At 38.4% G+C, this 13,102-nt stretch overlaps 1 protein-coding gene across 2 annotated transcripts; it reads right to left on the bottom strand.

Annotated features, from left to right (window-relative positions):
• Positions 1 to 23: 23 nt before the first annotated feature.
• Positions 24 to 13,046, bottom strand: LOC128145941 (fatty acyl-CoA hydrolase precursor, medium chain-like). Of its 2 annotated transcripts, XM_052796789.1 has the most exons (16): positions 12,976 to 13,046; positions 11,736 to 11,905; positions 9,156 to 9,291; positions 8,185 to 8,389; positions 7,189 to 7,333; positions 6,608 to 6,741; positions 6,112 to 6,265; positions 5,156 to 5,257; positions 4,128 to 4,232; positions 3,946 to 3,996; positions 3,294 to 3,434; positions 3,123 to 3,209; positions 1,932 to 2,079; positions 1,595 to 1,726; positions 1,215 to 1,287; positions 24 to 775 (listed from the first exon to the last, which is right to left on the bottom strand). In XM_052796789.1, exons 3-16 carry the CDS (start codon positions 9,226 to 9,228, stop codon positions 601 to 603), a joined length of 1,725 nt encoding a protein of 574 aa, XP_052652749.1. In that variant the 5' UTR covers positions 9,229 to 9,291; positions 11,736 to 11,905; positions 12,976 to 13,046; the 3' UTR covers positions 24 to 600. The 2 variants fall into 2 exon arrangements, with proteins under 2 accessions (XP_052652749.1, XP_052652750.1); XM_052796790.1 differs by lacking the exons at positions 11,736 to 11,905; positions 12,976 to 13,046 and having other exon boundaries at positions 9,156 to 10,078.
• Positions 13,047 to 13,102: the final 56 nt, after the last annotated feature.

Below are 13,102 nucleotides of genomic sequence, written 5' to 3'. Positions count from 1 at the left end.
AAGGAAAAGGAAGTTGCAAAAAATCAAAAGCAACATTTACTTATAACAGTTTACAAAACAAGAAAACAAGTAGAGATTTTCCGTTCTCATTTGTGAGATGTCAAGCCCATCTCACAGATGTTTTTTGATGAATGCTCTGCTCCCTACAAGCTATTTCCAATTAAAGAAAGTGGAAAGAGGCTGTAAGAATGACAACTGACCATTCTCTTCTGAAAGAAGAGGGGAATAAGCATATAACATAGTCTGACACTTATGATATATTCTGTATAGATAATTTCTTACAGATTTCAATATATTTGACAATTTCCCCCTCACTCCCCCTTCTCACAGGAGCAGTATTCAGTTTTGCTATCCACTGAGTAGACACCATGGTCTTTTCAAGCCTGAAAGATTGTGGTTTTTTTCTGCTTGCTTCGTTAAATAGTGATTTTTAGTCCCACAAACATTCCAAATTTCCCTTGATTCTCTCCTTTCACTGTGATCATGACAGCAGGTTACACAATAGTGAGTTAGAAGGTGATTATTATTGAATTCTGCATCCTGACAAACTAATTTTGTTTGACCTCAGATTTTAAAAGCAAACTGTACCCTCCACAACTCTCATAAATCTGTGTGTTCTCTCCTTTCATTCATCATTTGTTTTGTGAGCTGTGTCCAAAACTCCATTTTGCGTTCTTTCAATTTCTTTGATGCCTTTTGCATTAGGTCTATTTCCAGGTATCTTTCATCCAGATCATACTGAGGCCAATGGACCAAGCCTTCTCCGTTGGGATTTCTGGAAATAATATAACGAAAAATTAGCTTTCCATTTGCTTAGCAATTGTGCTCTGACTGCTCAGGTTGAGAGCATTTCAGAAAACTAACATGAGCTCAGATTATGTGATTCTAGTACCTGAATAGTTGGATTTTTTTTATCAAAATGCTCATCAGTGGAATAGCAAAAGTTTAATAATTGACATTACTTTTGGATCTAAAACTCCATTGCAGATGGAGTAAGAGCTCTTGGATTTTTTTTTTTTCTTTTTTGGTCTGCAGGTTCATTTAAAAGGTTTTTCTTGCAATCATTAAGAATAGAAATAATTTTTTGCTTTAATATTTAGCTTAAATTCTGCCATATTTGTAGGAACCACCATATAAGTATTGCTTCAGGCAAGTAAGTACATTTCAGGCAGGACAGACAAAACTTGAGCTGTGATTAGCATTATGATTCTCACCCATTTCTAGCAAAGTTAGTCCAGTATCTCATAACAGTTCTGCTAAGTTTATTTTCTTCTTCTGTAGCATATCCTACAAAGTGAGAGATGAAATGGCAACATTAAAAACTAATAATCAAAAAAGTAGTAGCTATATCAATTCCAATAGACCCTAATCAGTTCTACTTGCTACTCTGAGCTATGGCACTTTTACCAGAGCAGAGCTCTCGGAGAGAACTGCAGACGAGTGATTTCATGAAAAGTAACTACTAATAAAGGCAGAAAATGTTTATGTTGATTCCAATGTTTCTAAGGGAGAAAGTCTATTCTAAAGCCCTCCAGTAAGTAAAATGAATAATAATGTTTTAAAAAGAATACTTTAGTAAGCATGGATACGTCACCAGCTAAGAATGGCTTTCCAAAGACAAAGGCAATCTCATCTCCATGATCTGCTTTTACAAACTCTGGCACAACACCTGCCGCTGAACTTGGCCGATGTTGAAATTCATAAAAGTAGACTGGGTTGCCAGCATCTAGTGGAAAATATACAGAAGAGTGTTAGTTTGAGAGCTGAAAATACCTGCCACCAAAGATCATAAACTTTCATTACAAACTGTTTTGATAAAATGAAAACGCTATCAGTTCTTTCGATAATGAAGTACGATGCATACTGTCCACAAACACACCCCAGGATGGAATTCTACATTTCTTCTAATAGATGCTGAATTAGAGACTTACCTCTATGGTATCTTGCCACTTCAATGGCTGAAAGAACAAACAAAGGGTCTCCTATTGCATCGAGAAGGCCATCTCGCACCTGAGCACGGTTTTCTGCATTCCCTATGTATTCATTGTATACTCGATTGACAACTTCAGAAGTAACACCCTGAAATGAACAATAAAAATACTTCTTATAATGATGATTAATATTATAAAGCATATCAGCACTAATTGGATGTGCCATCTGCACATCCCTGGCTAAACCCCAAACATTAACTTCTTTCAGAGAAAATCCTCAACTGTGTTAGAGTGTGGCTCAGAGCTCAGAATTGGGAGTTACGCAGCTACTGGATATAGATGTTCTCAGGGAAAGCAGGTTTTCAAGATCTAAAGATCAAGCATCTTTAGATAAACATCAGTCAGTGATGCTGATAAATAGCTATGGTAGTCTGTTCTCCCTTCTTTGGAAATAACCCTCATAAGAGAAAAGAAATCCTGTTGGATTTCATAAAACTCATTTATTGTTGTAGATGACCATAATTTACTCCCTTTCAGAACAAGCCTGGGCTCTGCCTTTCCAAGTTCATGATGGATGTCCGTGACACTGAATGATCCATTGCAAGTACTGGCCATATTTATAAAGTTCTTAATTCTCATCTATTAATCTGCATTTTTCTATACCTATTAATCTGCATTTTTCTATATTTAGTAGTTTCAGGAGAGCACAAAGGAATGTGAAAGCTAAGAGGTTTGTAAATTACAGGGAAGCAAAACCTCAAGAAACCTGAACATAGGTCTCTCAGTGCCATTTTAAACATCTCAGGTTTATTCTTTCTAGTCTCCAGTTACTGCTTCAGAAGGGTGTGTTCTATAGGTCTTGTGTCATACCTGCCAGTACTATGCATGTCTTGGATAACCTAGGGTATCTAAAATGTCACAAGACACCTATGATTAGGTACCTGAATCGCTCCTGGATTTCCACAGAACTCCTTTTTAAAAAGAGGGGCATTTAGGATAGAAATTTAGAGTGCATTTTCAAACACTAGTGGCAACAGGAATACACCCCATCTGCTGCGCATTACTGCCCCATGGTAGGAAGCTGTCAAACTGAACAAAGTTTGCCTCTAAAATATACCTCTCCAGGAGTACAAACACAGAACCAGACCAGTAAAGAAGCAGCACTGGGTTATTCTGAAAATGGCCTCTTACCTTAAGTGATAATGCTAGGGAGCTCTGTAAAACTTGACGTGCAACATCTTCATCCAGACCATCTGTGTAAGCAGGAACTTTCATTGTCTGCATGATACAGAGAATCGTATTTATTAGAAAATCTTATATTAACAAAATGATATATAAATAACAACATTCTAAGTCTCTTACCGTAGGAAGTACCCATCCAAATTCACAGTTATTTACTCCTATTATATATGGGACTGCATTGATCACTTTTTCAGATAGTAATTGCCTGGGACTCTTCGGAAAAAATACACCATCTGCAGATGCACTGATTAACAGGGAAGGCTGGAGGGGAAAAAAAAAAGAAATCTTCATTAATACATGAATTTTGCTTCTAGAAACAATTTTCAGATTTTTACTGTAGTTCCAAAGCAAAACAAATTAAGTGCCAAGTGAAGATATAAGAAGTAATAGTCTTCCAGCCATCTCTAAATTTTCTCTTGACAGATTTTCTGCACTAAGCAGAAGATTCTGTGAGGATTAGCATTGTATTTTTAATGTTGTGAAACATAGGTGATTATGTCCAATTTACATCTCTTCTTAGTTAATTCAATCCTGTTATGGGACGTGTGGAGCAGTGAGGGAAAACCCAGCTTCTGTGTTGAAACTGCAGAGAAACGTGGAATCCAGCATTGTGATAAGAAATTTTAAGTAGGACGTAATATATTACATTAACTAATTTTCAGGTTCTCCAGGAGATACTGTGACATTTCCTACACTCTTTTCCTTCCCCTGGTAGAGCATGACAGCAAAACACAAGTAGCTCAAAGTTCATGCAGAATGAAAGGGAAGTAACCTGTTCACATTCTTCAGGTGAAGTATAGCATAGCTGCAGTGTCATCAAATCCTGAAAAGGTCAAGAAAGTCAGATGTTACATTCACTTCAAGTTCTCCTAATATTACAACACACAAATAGCATACTCCATTATGATAAAATTTGAAATGTCATTTAAATGCAAGAAGTATCATTTCACCTACCATTTTTTGTGTTATCTGTACTATCTCTTCTTCTGTTTTTTCTCTTAAGCATTCAACTATTGCAGCTGAACTGGCTTTCTCACAGCCAGAGGCAGTAGCAATTCTCTGCAATCAATAAAAACAAACAAACACTTTTTCATATACTTCCCATAGAAGGCTCTAAGTGCAACCGAGCCTTAAAGTCCAGCAGGGAGGAGTCTAAACTTCTGCACAAGGATCATTGAAGCCAGCCATGTTCCAGCTGCAGAGGTAGAGAATAGAAAGCCCTCGTGACCCTTCGCACTGTGGGCTGAGCAGAAGGACAAAACACATGCCTCCAAAATATTTTGATACAGAAATAGACCAAGATAGTAATTCTGGTAAATAACATGTTGGGCGGAGAAGACAGGATGACATAAAGGAGTTAAGAGTGATGCGCAGTCAGAATACAACCATGTAGATGGTAACAAAGAGCACATACCATTCTTGATGTCTTTTTGGGTCAAGTAACAGCTGTCATTAGAGAGACAGAGCTCATTATAATGTTGCCTCTTTTATATCCCGGATTATTAAATTAGGTTCCTGGAAGTTGTTTCTTGTAGTAGAAAAAAAAATAATTTGGTTGAAGTCAGCTCTTCTTTTCAAATATAAACAAATTGAATGAAGTCTTGTTTATATACACACAACAGGCATCAAACAGGAGAGGAAGAATATTCAGAATCTGGTGCCATTTTCCAGCCAAAAATTATAGCTCAACTTTTCTTGAGGACAGTACATGTTATAGTATTCCTTTACATTTCACAGTTCTTCCTGGCCTTCTCTCTTCGCTTCCTTAGTCTTTTGCTTTCACTCACGCATATGTGGATATTTGGGTATTTGAAAAGCAAAGCATCATTAAACATGTATTATTTGCACACAGAAATCCTGTCTTTAATGACTGTGGTTGTAGTTTCACAAGAAAAAAATTCTGGTTTTACATTTTGGAATAAACAGTTTAAGATATGCAAAACTATCTGGAAAAATAATTAAAAATACCACAAAATACCCACTTGTGCTTCCTCCTCAGGCTGGTCAGTGAACAAAATCCTGACTGCAGTACCACTCTCTGAAATGGCCTTATGGAACAAGCCCTTCGCCAGGGGAGACAAGACCTGTAAAAAGGGAAGGACAAGCATTATGTTCTAACCACTGACTTAGAATTTCATATCAGGAATTGCCATTTAAAACATTTTGAAAACAAATGTCATAAGACTGTTATTCTGTAGCCTCTGATCATAGTTTAGCTATGCAAAGGGCTTTGGCAACACTATGAGGGATAAGGAGTCCATGCCTGCCTTTCCCCCTCCCATAGCACCTTGCTTCCAAGACTTCATGGAATGACACTGCAAGCCAGATATGGATCAAATATAACTGTGTCCAAAATAATCTGGCTGTGCTGCCGAAGGGGAATAAAGAACTATTGGCCAGAGGGCAGGAGCTTAGGAAACGAATTTTTATCACATGTAGTGCTGATCCTTGGTTTCACTGTGTGATCTGTACCAAATTGTGAGAGACTGGAGAAGAACCTCTTAGCCAATGTGCTTAATGTTGATGTAAAAATCTTACATAATCACTGGGTCACAAAATGCACGTCTAGTTCAGCTATCATGACTATTCGACTTGGTTACTTTGCACAAGTGACTGTCAAAGCAAACAGGAAAAGGACAATATACCCTCTTCGAGGACTTTTCTCACAAGGATAAATTTTTGGGGTTTTGGCACTGCAAAATACCACCTGGAATTTAATTTAGTAGATAAGGAATAATATTTTGGGTCCGAACTACAAGATTTGGTTATGAAAAGAACACTTTTATCAATCAGAAGCTGTATTGTTGTATTGTATTGTTGTATTATAGACCAAGGTATCCCTTTTCTCTCACTGACTTTTCATGCAGGTACTAAAAATGAACGTGGACGGTGGTTTTTTTCCCTAAGTAATTAAAATTCAGTATTACTGTGAACTTACAAGAGCAGAAACACTGAGTCCTCCTGCAGATTCTCCAGCGATAGTGACGGATCCTGGATCTCCTCCAAAATGTATGATGTTTTCCTGAATCCACTGAAGGGCTGCTACTTGATCTAAATACCCCCAGTTACCTCGGGCATGCTTATCACCAGTGCTGCAGAGAAAGAATAGATTTGTTTAAATGCTCAATGCGAGAAAAAAGGCAGAGAAAAATACAATCTGTGGTGTCAGAAATCAGCTGCCATGCTCTATACAGAGATTCTCTACACGACTGAAAAATAAATGGCTCAGAAAGTGTTGAGATTAGAGTACCAATCGAACAAGAACAGACTTGGAAGCTGACTTGGGACTTGTAAATTGTTCCCAACAGTTGCATATGTAACTAAGAAATGTATAGGTTTTTTGCATAAGCAAGTATTGTGCACATCTCTTCACAAAGGCTTTGCACACATGATTTTGGAAATCACTTAGCAAAAACTGAGACAAAATATCTTACCTAAAATATCCAACAATACCTAATCTGTACTGAATTGTTACAACCACCACATTGTCAAAGGCCGCTAATGCTGAACCATCATATGATGAAGCTGCTCCAAAAACTAACCCACCTCCATGGATCCATACAAAGACCTGGAAAGACAAAACCAGAAACAACCCAGCACAGATAAGAGCTCCCAGTGATAAAAACTAAATATAAACCAAAATATAATATTTTGCGCTGTTTCACTCCTGACTCTTTCAGATTACATTTCACAAATAGTAGAAGTCTTTTGAATATGAGGCCTGCAGTCTTAAAAAATGGCACTGATTTTATTAAATACTTACACTATACCAGTGCCCCGTGACTTTTCACGGATTATTTAGAGGAAATCAAACATTACCTAGCTAAAATGTCAATAAAATTTTATTTGTAAAATAAGATTTTGTGTCTCTCTTAAACCTCAGCAAATATTTACTGGGGCAAAGCATGTAACTTGATCATCATTACAAAACTGCACCTGTAACTCTGCATATAGCACAGGTTGTAGGTTTGTTGTAAAATAATTTTGCTAGAGGTTTTATAATGGTTTTGCTTACAGGCAGCTTCTCCTGTTTTTCTGTAGAAACGGGTGTATACACATTTAGGTATAAGCAATTTTCAGACACTTGGAGAAGAACTTTTTCTTTTCTATTAGTAATAAAGTCCGAAAAAACCTGTCCTTGTACTTTATCCTGTAGACACCTGAATAAATGAAAAAATAACAAGCAACAGAAATAATTAAAACCTCAAAGCTATGAAGTGTAGCTTTTTTGTACTTCCACAACAAAGTGCAAACCAGAAACCAATCTCTAGTACATTTCTAGATTGTTGGCAACAGAAAACATAGAATATTTTTTTCACTTGTAATATATTTTCTTCCTTTGACCCAGCATTAAGGAGATCTGTAAAAAGGAGCCACAGTCTACAGCAGTACACAGTGACATGCAGATATAATTTTGCGTGTTTCAAAACATTACAGAAATATACCTGCAAATACATATGGCTATAAATTACTTCAATGAAAATGCAAATGAATTATTTTACATCTTCAGTAGCTTTTTATATTGTAATGGTAGGTATTAGGCTTGAGGCACTAAACAAGGGCAGTAGTACAAATGGAATAAGACATTTACAATATAGACTAGAATTGGTCTGCATTTCTTATGTGTCCTGTTAAGCATGTGACTCAGTCAGTAATTTTTTCTTCTAATATATTCCAACATTTCCTCAGCTTCTTTCTCTCTCTGCTCCAAAGCTCACAGTTTCTAAACATTGCTAAGTAATGGCCAAATGCTCCCAAACCAGAACATTATTGGCAAAGTGCTGGTCCATATTAGTTCATCACTGATGCCCATTAGATAGCAGTTTTTAATAAAAAGAGCAGCTTATAAAGGTGTCTTCAGGAATGCATTCATTGCAACAATTGCGGGTGGTAACGAGATGGCACCAAGGAATTTATCTTTGCGACTTTTGATTGCCCTGTACATCAGTGTCCCAAAATTGCATATAATATAAAATTATTAAAAAGATCAATGGTTTTGTCACTGTCTTACATTGGTGGGTAGGAAGTGGCATCTCTGACACCTTTCCATGGCTCAGGTGGCTGGGGTTCAGAAAACCTCAGTGGTCCAACTGGAGGCTTAGCAAAAGGAAGTCCCAAGAAGACATTTACACTCCTCTCAGCTGCATCTACTTTGAACTGGTACCCTTGGACTCTCCCATATTTGGTCACCACTTCTGGTTGCTCTGCTTTTTGTCCTGGGGGATGTGAGCACAAAATCACATAATTGGTCTATTCGTAAGTAATTGCCAGATTTCTAAGAGCTTTAGCTACTTAAATATGCACCTTTTGTTTGCTTAAACAATTTCATACATAAGGCTTCAGCAAACTATAATCAGTATAGCAGACATTATTTCAGCCTTCATTTTGATTGGTTTGTATGTATAATCTCCCTCAGGTATATCATATGTATCGTCTTACTATACACACAATTGCACATAGTTCTTAATCCTTTTTGATCCAGGTTGTTAGTTAAAAGTCCAATAGATTGCTCTCATTAAGAAAAGGCATTACCTTTTTCAGAAAAGAACTGTGAACGCACAAAGTATTTTCCAGACCCTTGACAGTATGGACACAGCCAAAAGAAAAAGCTTCTAACATACCTGAAAATAGTCTGGGATATACAAATACTGTTAACATTTAGGTAAAATTCATTTTAAGATCGGTGTGAAAGTTCTCAATACCAGATTACAAATGTGGTACAGTGGTCTGCTCTGCCTCAGCAGACAAGATTTTGGGACGCGAATTTGATTCACTATTTGCGAAAAAGGCAGATAAGACAAATGACTGAAAACAGGTCACAAAAAGAAATTAAGAACTATTGCTATTCAGACTTAATTTCTATGCAGCAAGGTTGGGTGCCCAGCTCCTCCGGTAAAGCTGGGGTTCCCCTAGGTGAGCAAGCTGCATATGTGCTCTATTTCCTTGCAGAAGGCAATAGGGAAAAACCCTTCTGAAGCTTACCAGTAGCTCTAAGTGCTGTGACCCCGACGGTGAGAATCAAGAACAGCAGCGATGTGTCCTTTCCCGTTGCCATTTTGCAAGCTAGTCACATATTTACCTCCTCAGTGTGTTGCCTTATATACTCTGTTAAGTATAACTGTTACGCAAGGGAAACGCTGATTAGGAAAAGCGATACTCAAGCTGTGAGCCAGCCTAGCTGTGGGCAGCCAGAGCAACTGCCCTGCCTGTAAGCCACCCCTCCCAAGGGGCTCAGCTGTATATGGGGACAGGGAGACCTCCTGCCTTGCAGAATGGACCCACAAGTTTCTCACTGGCTCCCTAGTGCTCCTTATAAATCTTATGCACAAAACCTCAGGCATCAACTATGATGTGCTTTAAAGTGCTTTGAAAACAGCCTTCCATTGCACCAAGAGATTCGTCCTGCTGCTATAACACTATTGTCTTTCTCAATGAAGTTAGGATTTCCTCACACTACACAGTGAAGAGATCAGGAAGGGAACTACACTTTTACCTTATTACATGTTTACTTCATCTTATTATTAATATCTCAATGTAAGGAATACACAATATAGCCACAAGGACCAAATTCCAAAACACTACTCAGGAAAAATGTGCTTTTGCTGAAGTAAATTTGAGGGATTTTTATTCTCACAAAAGGATATTTTTTGACAAAAACAATACTAGAAAAATCTTAGCTCCACTTGCCACTCAGTCCTGCGTGTTCAGGGATGTTTGTTTGTTATCTAACACAATAAATGAGTTCTGCAACACTAGACAGATGATTTCGCAGCTTTTGTAGTATGGGAACAATATTAAAGGATTTGATTGGTAACTATATACATTTAATGCCTCTGAAAAATCAGGAGGGTTTATGGACTTCTGTGTGAACTCACATCTATCATTGGAGCATGATATGAAAAAGAGGGAAGAGATAGCTGAATAGAAATAAAAGATTTTCTGCCCACGTTAACTAAGAGCTTGTGTTAGTTTTATGTAAGCTTTGGGCTCTGTCTTTTTTACTTTTTTTGGGGGGTGGGGGGTGGGGGGTGGGGTGCAAGGCTCAGTAGCTCTTGCTGCAGAAAGGCTGTTTTGCGATTTTATATCACGAGAATTCTCAGTTGTCAGAGACAGCATTTCTGTAGATGAATTTACTGCTTGCACCTTTGTTTTCAGCTAACTGGGCTGTGAAGACCGACAGTCGTTAAATTGGTTCAGCACATGCATTATGCACCTAGTAGTCCTGTGTACTATGGATATGCTTGTGTACTTCAAATGTGTATCTGCACAGGTGTGATTTACAGCCCTTGTAGATAAATCCCAGTCAACTTTAAACTGGACTGCTTAGAGAGCAAACTGTTGGCAGGTAGCTTCAGGTGTACACATTCAGTGCATGCTGAGTATCTTAAGCATTTGCTCTGTTAATCAGGAGACTCCTGCCCTCTGTACTGAGCTCTGTGCTGCAGCAGCTACACCGTTAACAATGTCAATGCTGTGCTAGCATGCATATCAGCCATTTCTGAGTGTATGGTTAGTGCACAGTATACATTGGCAAATGGGATAACACTGTAAATTTGAGCTTCTAAGAAAATAATGTGGACAATAACTTCATTGGAGATTTTTTATAGCTGTACAGATGATCTCTGAGAGACTTTTTTCTTGTTTCTCAAGAGTGAAGTTCATTATACTAAAGGTCAATAAAACCGGTCTGGGATTAGTCTGCACTGTTATGAATGTACAGTCTATACTGTATTGATGAATGTATGCACTGTCAAAAGCAATGAATAGAAACAGGTGCCTGGGGTACAAGTGATGGAGTTTAGCATAAGTTATCTTCTACCTTTATCTGTGTGATAAAGGTTTCCTAAAAGCCAAGGGCAGCTGTACTGTGTAGTAGTAAACTCTGCATTCCCATCTGCCTGTTTGAATACTGTTGCAAATTCTCTCACTGTCTCCACTTATCTTGGACTGCTTTGGTTCCTGGCATGGGAAAACTGTTTCCATGCGAGGTGGAACTACAAGAATCCCTGCTTGTGACTCGGCTTCCATCCTGATTGGCATGCATGCCTCAAGTCACTTGTGACCCGCAAACTACAGGAGTCCTTTACTACAAAGCCAAATGCTGTGTACTCTGCTTGCTGCTCTCTCCTTTTGCTGTAACAAACTTTACCTCCATAAACAATTTATTTTCTATCTCCTGATCTTTACTGATTTTACTAAACTCTGTCCTTTCCCATTGTTTTCCCTTTATTTTTCTCCTTCATTTACTATTCTATTTTCCAAGCCTTACTCTTCAATCTTTGTTCTACTCACTACTTCTCTCTCAAGTACCCAGCCTGCAAAATGTCTCAGCCCATATCCCGTCCACAGTCCCAGAGAAGTGTCCATTCTGAAAATATTACCAGTGCAAACTGGTTTCTGCAAACTCTGCCAATCTTACTTACAACAAACAAATGGGATTTTAGATCCCTACAGCCTTGCGTGTTGATACCTTGTATGGATCTACAAGCATGGCCTATATGGTCTGCAAATGTGGAAACACTCTAGACTAAACTCATGCCTTCTGGAGATAGTGCTACATACCTGGCAAGTGGAATTCTTGAATCCTGTTTGGCATTTCATTTTGAGAGAACATGTTGCAGCTTACCCTCAGTCAGTGAATAATGCATAAGTCAGGGATCAATCAAAAAAAATCCTGCCATATGATGACATTTGCCTCTTTAATGCACTGCTACCTTTCTTGATTTCAATAGCTGAAAAATAGAGGCAAATACCACATTTATAGGCCCATAATTGCATAAGAGCTCACAATTACATCTTGCCTCAAGTATGTATGGTAGTAATGTTTACAAGTCTGCATTTAAAACAGGGTCAGTTTGGTTTTTTTACTTAGCCCCCAGTGAGTTTTCAATGAAGCTAGAGTGTATAAAACCTAGAGCTACAGTCTACAAAGCTAGTGCTTGGACAGCTTTAACACTCTGTCTCTTTAGCAGTGGTAATCTCACATCAGGATGTCTCTGTGATGAGACAGAGTATCAGAGCACTCACCCCTAAGCAGACAGGAGTAAAATCTTTTGACATTTTCCACTGTGATTTATTTTTAGCACTGTGACTATTCTTAGCACTATGCATAAGAAGTCAGTTCCACTGCATTTCTCTGCATACACTTACAACATAAGCATATATTCTGTGCATATACATACAACGCTGCCTGTTTATCTCCTTTTAAAGGGAGCGGTACAGGACCTCAGGGGAATTTACGTGCAATGAAAATCTATCAAGACTATTTTGAGATTATATTCCCCTCACAAAACATGTTAGCTAAAACAATGGAAGAGGGACAGATGCTTAGCAGGAATTCCCGTTTACCAAAACACCAGCTGTGCTAACAGTCTACCTCCCAGTCTACCTTCTGACTGGCAACAGAATTTGGGCAGAAAGATGTAGGAATCCCACCCTATTTCTTCCAATAAAGTCATTCAGAAAGAAGGGATGGCCAGTTTGTTGCTGTAGGACATTATTAGCTATAACAATCTTAAATTCTTCCAGAGATACAGAGGGGAGATGAAAGAAGGGGGGAACAGATGCCTAGTGCCCCATAGGATCTGTGGAGCTGCATAACGCTGCTGTGAGGTAGCAGTACGGTCAGGAACATGGTTCGGGTAGCTGGAGTAGCCTAGGAGCCAGATATAGGAAACAAACAAGATACAGCAGAGAAAGAAGTCCTTGACAACACTGAAATGAAGTGTTCAAGACTTGTTCTTGGCAGTCCAAGTGCGTATCAGCCAGTAAGGGTACCAGAATAATTCTGGTACAAACGAACCTCTCGCCAGTGCTAGTAATGAAGGCCTGTGACCCAGTGCAGAGAAACTGGAACTGACTGATGGCCCAGAGAACAGCCTGGAGCACAACGTAAAGCACCATGGAAAAGACAAAAGTATGAAAATAAT

This window comes from Harpia harpyja, chromosome 9 (genome assembly GCF_026419915.1).
Source record: "Harpia harpyja isolate bHarHar1 chromosome 9, bHarHar1 primary haplotype, whole genome shotgun sequence".
Taxonomy (NCBI): Eukaryota; Metazoa; Chordata; class Aves; order Accipitriformes; family Accipitridae; genus Harpia; species Harpia harpyja.
This window is presented reverse-complemented; position numbering and strand designations above follow the sequence as displayed.